This window comes from Hippichthys cyanospilos, chromosome 2, assembly GCF_059441005.1.
Source record: "Hippichthys cyanospilos isolate Australia breed blue-spotted pipefish chromosome 2, RoL_Hcya_1.0, whole genome shotgun sequence".
NCBI classification, from domain to species: Eukaryota; Metazoa; Chordata; class Actinopteri; order Syngnathiformes; family Syngnathidae; genus Hippichthys; species Hippichthys cyanospilos.
Window position 1 is genome coordinate 11,338,695 of NC_142370.1, and position 10,022 is coordinate 11,348,716.

General features: G+C 39.7%; 2 protein-coding genes across 6 annotated transcripts; both read right to left on the bottom strand.

Annotated features, from left to right (window-relative positions):
- Nucleotides 1–104: 104 nt before the first annotated feature.
- Nucleotides 105–5,157, bottom strand: LOC148427277 (snaclec 6-like). 5 transcript variants are annotated; one of them, XM_088404482.1, is made up of 7 exons: nt 5,082–5,157; nt 4,272–4,332; nt 4,146–4,173; nt 3,930–4,018; nt 3,689–3,826; nt 1,904–2,000; nt 105–320 (listed from the first exon to the last, which is right to left on the bottom strand). In XM_088404482.1, exons 2-7 carry the CDS (start codon nt 4,329–4,331, stop codon nt 235–237), a joined length of 498 nt encoding a protein of 165 aa, XP_088260608.1. In that variant the 5' UTR covers nt 4,332; nt 5,082–5,157; the 3' UTR covers nt 105–234. The 5 variants fall into 5 exon arrangements, with proteins under 5 accessions (XP_088260608.1, XP_088260634.1, XP_088260625.1 ...); XM_088404508.1 differs by having other exon boundaries at nt 4,872–5,151; XM_088404499.1 differs by having other exon boundaries at nt 4,522–5,151.
- Nucleotides 5,158–5,982: 825 nt separating this feature from the next.
- LOC148427278 (galactose-specific lectin nattectin-like) lies at nt 5,983–8,958 on the bottom strand. Its single transcript, XM_088404535.1, has 7 exons — nt 8,742–8,958; nt 8,578–8,640; nt 8,291–8,318; nt 8,108–8,190; nt 6,896–7,030; nt 6,388–6,484; nt 5,983–6,256 (listed from the first exon to the last, which is right to left on the bottom strand). The coding sequence occupies exons 2-7, from the start codon at nt 8,638–8,640 to the stop codon at nt 6,177–6,179; spliced, it is 486 nt and encodes a 161-aa protein (XP_088260661.1). The 5' UTR covers nt 8,742–8,958; the 3' UTR covers nt 5,983–6,176.
- Between the last annotated feature and the right edge of the window lie 1,064 nt (nt 8,959–10,022).

Below are 10,022 nucleotides of genomic sequence, written 5' to 3' on the forward strand. Positions count from 1 at the left end.
AAAAAAAAAAGATACAAATGTAAATACAGTACAACGATAGTCTCTGTGTTTTAGAAGGAAATGTATGTCTTTCCCGCACCAAAACGCTTTATTGATTTGTGATTATCATTTGTCAGGACACTTTTTCAAATAAATTTGACTGACAGGAATTAATACATGGGAATAAAGTGATCTGGGTATGTAAATCTGAACTTCAATCTTCGTTCCAGGTGAAGGATGGTTGGGGTTGGGTCACTACCAATTGCCACAGTAATAAGGAACCTCTTTGGCACAAACATATTTGTTGTTTTCATCGCAATCGTCTAGGTCCCAGAGAACATCTAGAAAGAAACACAAAACAGTGTGAGGACGAGAACATTTACTGAGCCACACAAAAGAAGGAGTACTCCAAGGGGAGATTTCGAAATATCTTTTGAAAAGGAGCGTCCATGCAAAAAACAATGGTTTGAAATTAACTATTCATTTGTCTCTACATCCATCCATTTTCCAGAGCCGCTTATCCTCACAAGGGTCGCAGGCTTGCCAGTGCCTATTCCAGCTGACTTTGGGCAGTAGGTGGGGGACACTCTCAACTGGTTGCCAGTCAATTGCACTGAGACGAACAACCAATCATGCACCCAATCACTCAATGTAATACTTCCAATACACCTGCCATGCATGGTTTTGGAATATGTGAGGAAGCCAGAGTGCCCAGAAAGAGCCCCCGTCGGCTCGGGGAGAAATTGCAATCTCCACACACGATGGTTGGAGCGGGCTGGATTTGAACTCAGGACTCTGAACCCTGAGGTGGACCTGCTAACCACATTTCCACCGAGCCACCCTGGCCTAGTACATTTAAATAACAAGTATTTACTCATTCGCTACTAGTACAGTTAACAGGGTTATTCAATTGTCAATTACAGTTAAGTACGTTAAGTACGGAAACGCAAAATTAGAAGAAGGGAAATTTGCAATTTAATTTCACAATGTTTTCAGGAAAACGCAATCAGGGGAAAGGTATACACAGCGTTCCCTCATTTTTCGCAGTTAACGGGGACCGAAAATAGGATATACATGCATAAATTAAGTGTTTTGGTAAAACCCTCCGTACCTTTCTTTCCCATGCCCAGTGATCTCCTAACCATAGAATGGAGGATGAACAGTCTCTCTTGGGGCACAAACCCTATTTTTCTTTTTCAAAACATAGCAAGGTGCATGAGTAAGTGATGAGCGCCCCTCACTAAATCTCAACTCTCGCCGCAGCACAGCGCGCTAACCGCTACCCCTTGCCCCATCTATTCTTTTCTTTAGGGGCCAGTCTGTGTTGTCACTTTGTTCAATCTGCTCACCCCCCCCCCCCCCGCCCCCACATGTAAATCCCTACACAGCTCATCGAGTCAAAAATGAGCACAGTCCGAGAGTTGTGTAGAGATCTTGCCAAAATGCCCTTTATACAGTGTGAGATGTAAATGAGCAGTGATTTAGTTTTAAGCTCGTGTGCCTTCATTTGAACAAGATTGTGTACGAGGGCTGTTAGACTGCTTCAAATTCCACTTTAGGACTGAGCGTGGGAGTGTTGCAGTGCATCATGCGCTGCTGTGGCGATGGTCCTTTGGGGAAAAAAGAAAAAAAACGCAAAACAATGAGATCGGGAAAAGTGAAGCGCAAAGTGGCGTGGGAACACTGTATTTCTTTAGAATGATCCGTCATTGTTTTCTTTGGAGGTTTTTGTGTATAAAAAGTAATAGAGGTGTCCGTATTTGGTATTGGTGACTATTCAAGATATCAGTCAGAAAAAAGTAGTATCGAACATCCCCAGTAGCGAATGAGTTAAATTAGTCTCTGCCAGTCCGTTTGAAATGGATATTTGACGTCTATAGAGGTCAATGGCAGTGAATGAGTTGAAAGGTTATATGCTATCTACCATCATTTTCAATGGCAACGCAGTCTCCATCATCGTTGTCACCGTTGAAGTTAGTGAAATCCGCTGGTGAGCCATCAGTCCAGATGAAATCATCTTCCTGCAAGGCAAAGAAACGACTCAAGTCGCACCAAAACAAGCCACGAAGCCTGAAATATTTCATTGCCGTGAGCCCAGCTGGTGCCGAAAACTACGTTTGCGCATCGGCTTCTCGGCGGGATTGTGGTTACTCTTTACCGCGATCCGCAACGTTTACCCAAGGCCAGCACAAGCTGAGAAGTTTCTTGTGCTGTAAAATGACTTTTTTTCCCCAACTTTTTGTTCCAATCTGGAGTTCAACAGGTTCCCCCAACCTGCTGCAAACAAATGCGAGTCCCTCCCCACGATGACAGTTTCAGGACTTTTTAAATGCCCTCATGACAGCATTAATTGAAACACAAGTGGAAGCATTACGTCAATGAAGCTGACAGCAGAAGAATGCCGGGTCTTCTGCAATTTGTCAAATGATCGTAATAACCACAAAAGTTTTTCACATATTTGAGAAATGTGAGCCATCATTTTAGAAAATATCCAGATCAACCAGTTACAGGTACAAGGTAGCGTGAAGCGATTTTTGTAATAAAATCTTGTTAACCTGCAAGGAATTTGCAGTATGTTCCAGTATGCTTACAATTACGTTTGAACGTATTTATGTCTGAATGCACGTTAGCTTACATTCAAACGTATTTAATTGATCAAATGAGTTTGAGCACTTAACCACTGCGGTCATGTCGAAGCGTCCTTGAGCAAGGCACTGAAAACCCAGTTGTGTCTGATGGTGCAACATCAGTAGGTAAATAATCCGTCAGTGTAGAGCATTTTAAGTTCCTCGAAGTAGAAAAGCGCTACAAGTTTGAGACCATTCAAACATCCGAATGTGTTTTTCAAATACGTTCAAACATACGAACATGCTCTCAAATACATTGAAATGTATTTAAATATTGTTGGCTAAATCACAATTGCCAAAGTCATTTTGCAAGGTTTTTGGAACGAAAACAAACATATTTAGAGAACACGTTGGTATTTTTCCCCCCTTTTGCTAACTTGTTTTCACATTTGGTTCAGGGTTTTTTGTTTTGATAAAAAAAAAATAATAATAATAATAATAACCATGTGCTCTAGAAATGATGTTTTTTCTTGGTTTCCAAAAATGATGCTACGTATCCAACTATTTGGTTCAACGTACTTCCAGATTTGTTCAAACGTACTTTTGAGTACACTCTAACATATTTCAATATTTTCAAAAGTACTTTAATTACGTCTAAAAATAGTACTCAAACGTAATCGTAATCAAATATATGAGCAAATGTGTCCGAAGGCGTGTTCAAATATGTTCCAATGTGGTTAATTATTTTTGAACGTACTTACTAATATTTTTGAACGTGCTTCCAGAGGCATTCAAAAATATTCAAATATGTTTATTCGTACTTGCAAGTATTTGCAAACATACTTGCAAACATGCTCAACCCTACGTTCAAATACATTCGAGCACGTTTAAATATGTTCAAACATACTTGCAAATATGCTCAAACTTGCTTTCAAACACATTTGAACGTATTTAACCACCGTGCGATATTTTGTCCATTCTTTTCATGTTTACATTAAGGGCATTTCACATCATAAAGAAAGACATTAGGGAGCGGAAATTTCACTCAAATGGTGACAGCATGTCAAAGTTCAACGCGGCACGGACACGGTGCTAAAATACTGCGAGAATGATGTGGAATAATTATTTGAAAAACGATTCACCAGTATAGTCTCATGAAATCCAATCCAAACGTCCACACTACTATCAGAAGTGCCCGCCCTGTTCAGTTGGACGACGACGGCATTTTCCAGGGCGTTGTGGATGGAGACCAGGTTTCCGCCGAGAATGTTGCAGATGCTCTACGGGACGAACCAAAATGACCGTGGAAACCTCAAATTCATATGTCAAACATTTGCTGCTTGGTATCGACGGGCGACGGCCGCCTCGAGTCTTTGATACTACCTCTGCATCGGCAAAATCCCTGGCCTCATCTTGGAAGATTAAACAGCGATCGTCCAACCGGGTCCAGCCGTAAGGGCAGCAAACGCCAGCTGCACAAGTGGTGATGGATGGCAACAAAATGAGACGTGATGATTCAAACTGATATCAACTCCCCCCCCCAAAAAGAATCAAAAACATGATCTGTTGCTTCATGTGTCATCCGCGCAGTTTACCAACCTTTCTGATGATGGACGAAATTAGACCACTGTGGAAAAACAAATGAGATTGTGGAGAATGAACACAAATGAAGGTGGCAAAAACTCAGACATAACAATATATGTATGGAGCTGCGATGGGACTTACAGCTCCATTTAGCAATCCACTGATCCCGCAAAGGAGGAACAACGAGCAAGCCAAGGTCATCCTGCGCGGGGACAGAAAATCACCACTCGGTTCAAAGGAAAACTTTGCAAAAGCTTTGAAAAGGGAGACGAGTGTCAGCGCCGCAGTCGTGACTGATGCTGACTAAGTGGACAAACTATATATAGTCGGGGGAGCAGCTTGTCAGTCAAGCGGATGAGATAAAACAAGAATTGACATAAATTATTCTTACCACTGATGTCCTTCACTCTGGAAGTTTTGGCGGAATGACAGCAACGCATTCTCAATCAACCTTGCATGACAGAACTCGTTTTTCTGCGTCAAAATCTGTCACTTATCGGTTGACGTATAAGAAAGATGACTTTTAATTGTCACCGCTCACTAAATGCAGTTGCTGCGCTTCCATAGGGGACTCATTTTTGCATATAACTCATCAACATTTTTTTTTCTCCTTCCAGAACTCGTTTAATTATTGTACGGCGTTACGTAGACAGACCAACTTCAACCACAAGCGTTCCTGCTAGGCATGACAGTAAGACGCCACCTACGCAGTGAGAAGGCCAACTTCAAAATAAGCCTCACCTTCCCAAATAACATTTGGACACCAATGCCTTGATAGGCTTTTATTTCGAAGTAGATCCCGGCGGCATGTCGTAGCGTAACGCTTAATTTGACTCATCTGAGATATCAACAACACAATGTTGTCCTGAAATCAAGTTCAATGCCAACAATGCTAATCAAGGATGCTACAAAAAGACTTAATCACACTGACACTGTATTCATTATACTCGCCAGTGCTAAACAGCGGCTCCAGTATTAGCATCTTGCAGCGGTGAGCAGCACTAAACGTGTTAGCAGCTGGCTACACTCTACTGCCCCCTAGCCGCCAGACGATTTTTCAGAAGCACTTTAATACACGTAAATGATTCAATTGACTCAGATACGGTGCCTTCCGATCACTTTTTAACAACGGCCAGCAGGAATCACTACCGTGGTTGTTACAGGTACACCTGTTGAAGCCTATTCATAGAAATAAAAGACCAAAGCCACTTTTTTGCTCTCATATACTGTATCAGCTTCTGATCTCCTCCAATAATCACTAAAAAACTCTGCTTGAAGGTTTTTCTCAGAAACCTTTAGGTAACATTAGATATTGACTCATTAGAGGGATCAACTAAATGTAAAGCTATCTCTCAATTATTTTCAATCTCAGTAATATATGTACAGTACCATATTTAAGACACCACATCCATAGAAGAAAAATGGAAGGTATATATATATATATATATATATATATATATATATATATATATATATATATATATATATATATATATATATATATATAGATATATATATATAGATATATATATATATATATATATATATATATATATATATAGAGAGAGAGAGAGAGAGAGAGAGAGAGAGAGAGAAAAGGATGGATGGATGGATGGATGGATAGATAGATAGATAGATAGATAGATAGATAGATAGATAGATAGATAGATAGATAGATAGATAGATAGATAGATAGATAGATAGATGTGTGTGTGTGTGTGTGTGTGTGTGCGCACGCACAAATGAACAACAGAGTATATTTTTGGGGGGTTAGTTGGAAGAATTTTGTGATGTCAAATAAGTAAAAACTAAGTTGGGCAAATGCCAAAAGTGAAATGAGTTCAATCAGATATCCCTCGAAAAAAAGTGCTTTATTGTGTGATAGACATTTGTTCTTCTTCTTTGTCAAATTTATTTGACTGACAGCAATAAATAAATAAGAATAAACATATCTGGTTTGAAGAAGCAAAGACACCATTGATTTTTTTTTTTTTTTTCAGGATACTGCAGAAGGCATTATGTCGTTTATGCTGCTTGAAAGTGTGTTTAGTGACTGCATTGATCTGCACGTCTGGCACAAACAAATGTGTTTCTGTCACTGCAATGGTCATTGTCCCAGAGATTATCTAGAAGAAAACACAAAACTGTGTGAGGTCAACAAATCTTAAAAAAATCCTCAATCAACCCAACAAACGAGCGGGATCAATCTTTTTACATCTAGTATGAAATGATCCCTCCGAAAGTCATGATCAATTACCACTGCGTTCAATCTCAAAGCAATCTCCGTCACTTTCGTTGTTGTTAAAGGCGGCAAAGTCAAACGTTGAGCCATCGGTCCACAAATAGTTGTCATTCTGTAAGACAAAAGCACAAATTAGTCACGCCAACAGGAAAACGCATTCTTGGATGCTTGTCAGAACACAATGACACATCTCATGGACCTTGTGACCAAGGTAGAATTGCTCATCATTAAACAACAGGTGTAAACCTGTTTCGAAACAGGTACTTTTGAGTCACTTTAATACAAATATATCACACTGAACATATCGTACACAGTACACAATTTGGTTATGAAACCGCCCTCAGCCAAGCAAATCTCAGCCTGAATCCTTGAAATGCTTAGTTCAATTGTTTTGATTTTTCCTATTATTCTACAATACCTTTCAACATGTTAATTTCTCTGTAGAAAATCCCCAAATTACGCATGGTGGGATATTTTTTATTTTGCAGTTTTGAGTTGTGTTAAGAATTAGGACGAGCTTCACCTGGATTGCCTCGTGGAGTCCAAACCAAACGTCGACATTGGAGTCAGATTCTGCTTGTATAATTTCCAGAACCACGGCGTATTCCAGAGCACTGTGGAAGGAGGCCAGATTCCCACCTAGAATGTTGCAGACGCTCTACAAGAGGAAAGAGCAAACCCCCGCAAAAACATTCAATGAGGATGTGGGAAAAAAAGTTACAAGAGCGCTCCTGTCTTTACTTTAATTAGTATTTTTCCACCATTTTTGCCATTTAACAGCTCTTGATTATACAACACTAAAGCACAACTACCGCGTGAATGCTTTCCATATATCCACATCAAACTCTATTTTGATACCCCAACTGTAAGTTGTATGTTGCGGAACCCAATCCCTCGTTTGAATCCCTATTTTACACCCTCATAGACGTTTGAAACCCTACTACCAAACCCTAAACTACTTAAAACCCTAGATTGAAACCTAAAAAAAAGTCTGAAATTCTACTTTAATGTTACAACCCACCGGTGAAACCATCCTAAACCATGTTTAAAACCCTACTTTGAACCCCTCAGACTAGTTTGAATGCTCGTATCAAAACACTAACTATGATTTTAGCTCAAGTCTAAAAGACTACTTTGAAACCCATCCCCGACCATTAAGACCATTTGAAAACCTACTTTAAAATCCTAAACCTAGTTTTAAGGCCTCATTTGTACCCCTACCCCACATTTGAAATCTTAACCCGAGTTAAAATCCATGGAGTGAAAGTTGAAAACGCTACATTGAAACGGTAACACTAGTTTGATTCCCCAACTCAAGTTCGAAACCCCATTTTGAAATCTCACATGTAGTTACTTGAAACGCTAGCTTGAAAGACTAACTCTCGTTTGAAACCCAGCATTGAAACCATAATCCTGCTAGTTGGAAACCCTATTAAAACCATAACTTTTTCTTTTTTAAAACCGTAGATTGAAACCCTTATCGTTCAATGAAACCCTAGATTGAAACTCTAACCCTAGTTAAAAATCCACTCTACAAAACGCTCACTTGAAATCCTCCTTTTAAATTCGAACCTTAATTTGAACCGCGACTTTGAAAAGCCTAACCCTAGTTTGAAACCCAACCCTCGAGAATTTTTTGCAATTAACATTTATTGCACACGTGTTGACTGTTGAAAAACTGAAAACTAGTTTACATAACTCTAAAGCACAAACACAGTGTGAACGTCTTTCATACCTCGGCATCTGAAAACTGTCGACGATCATGTTGGAAGATGAAACAGCGCTGTTCCAACTGAGTCCAGCCTTTAGGACAATTGCCTGCAGCACAATTATTGTGTGAAAAAGCAAACGAGGTTTACGAACTGAATCTGAGAACAAACTGCGATGGAAAACGTATAATTAAGATATGTCCAACCACCTTTCTCGAATTTGCTCCGCCTTGACCACTGTGGAGAATAAAAACATGGTTAAAACTGACAAATTTCAGTCCGGGATCTCCATTTGCCATCGCTATTGTTCCTTGGCTTGTCTTCTTCCACTGTTATTTTTACAATGAATAATCTTATTACAAAAAACACACATATCAAACATAAGTCATAACAACACGCATAAGAAAAAAAAAACTACAAATGCAGATGAAGGCAGCGCTAAAACCAACACAATCGCAAATATGAGTTTAGAATCAGCAGCCGAGATTTGACTTACGACTCCGGTCAAAAGTCCACTGATTCCGCAAAGGAGGACCAACGAGCGAATTGCCAAAGCCATCTGCGCAATGACAGAAAAACTCCGTTACGGTCACAAAGCCTGGAAAAAGTCACACAATTGCACGCATCTTCAATAAAGCACGGAAACGTGTGCGGTGTTACCTCTGCAGTCACGGTGCTTGCTGCTGAGTTCGATGCGCTCCATCAAAGAAACAGCCTTTTATATTGGAGTATTGGAATGTGTTTTCTGGGTGTCATGCCGTCATTGTTTTTCTAGAATTAGCAGATAATGAAGATAATGAGATGCTAGAGAGTAAAGGTGGCGCCACAAGAACATTTTGTCTTGATGTCTTCTTATTCAGAAACTATCCCACACCCTGAGGCCTTGGTTGTGATCCGCCTTACGATAAAACACACCCAACCATTAAAATATTTGGCGTCATAAAATGATACACGTTCAGGTTTCGGCATCAGAAAGGATCCATCTCTATTTTTTTAATACATTCATTCATTTTAATTTCAATTCATGTTTTAATTTTACAACACAAATGAACAATGATTGCATGTTTTTACGAGTAAGGGATGTGTTTTTTTTTTCGGGATTTGTTGCGGCAATTGAGCAACCATCGGAGAAGCGCCTACTCTAAAGATAGCTTTTAAAACGTCATCAATTTTCTATTGCCGCTTATCCTCACAAGGGTCACAGGCTTGCTGGAGCCTATCCCAGGTGTCTTCGGGCAGTTTGCTGGGGAAACCCTGAAAAGTTTGCCTGCCAGTTGCAGGGAACACAGGGACGAAAAAAACATTCACGCACCCAATCGCACCGATGGACAATTTATGATGTCCGATACGCCTGCCATAAATGTTTTTGGAATGTGAGAGGAAGCCGGAGTGCCAGGAGAGAACACAGGCACGCCATGCTAACTCCACACAGGAAGACCAGAGCGAGCTGGAATGGAACTCAGGTCTTTTAATTGTGTGGCGGACGTTCTCGTCACTCTTAAACTACGTTTAAAATAAGCTATTCCATAAAGCAGTGCTCTGTTTAACTCAGTTCAGCAAATCTTGATTTAACTGGATTTAAAGTTTCAATTTTAAACTATACATTTAAATCAGTAAGGATGATTGTGTATACAGTATTTAAATTCAAATTAGCAAGAAATGACACCATTGAGTATAAAGACTATATACAGCGGTTCTCAAATGGGGATACAATTACAGCATTTCAGCCCCAAGTTAGAACAACAACAAATCTCATTTAATGCCATGGTGGGAGCAGTATATTCTTGTTTTCGAACTGAGAACAAATGAATTAGAACATGAGGCAACTAATTGCCAAATGGTGTTACTCTTTGCAAAATATTGCCCACCTTTATTTTGACACATTCTATATCAATGTACATTGTTATTATTAAAGCAAAGCTAGATTGTTGTTGTGGATAT

Excerpts from the sequence above, each read along its gene's own strand:
- LOC148427278 (XM_088404535.1), bottom strand. The coding sequence starts at position 8,640 with ATGGCTTTGGCAATTCGCTCGTTGGTCCTCCTTTGCGGAATCAGTGGA. Across the intron at positions 7,031-8,107 it reads GACAGTTTTCAGATGCCGAG|AGCGTCTGCAACATTCTAGG; the intron begins GTATGAAAGACG and ends TTCCTCTTGTAG. Across the intron at positions 6,257-6,387 it reads CTTTGAGATTGAACGCAGTG|ATAATCTCTGGGACAATGAC; the intron begins GTAATTGATCAT and ends GTTTTCTTCTAG.
- LOC148427277 (XM_088404472.1), bottom strand. The coding sequence starts at position 4,570 with ATGCGTTGCTGTCATTCCGCCAAAACTTCCAGAGTGAAGGACATCAGT. Across the intron at positions 4,385-4,521 it reads CAGAGTGAAGGACATCAGTG|CTTTTGCAAAGTTTTCCTTT; the intron begins GTAAGAATAATT and ends CCCTTTTCAAAG. Across the intron at positions 4,174-4,271 it reads GTGGATTGCTAAATGGAGCT|TGGTCTAATTTCGTCCATCA; the intron begins GTAAGTCCCATC and ends GTTTTTCCACAG.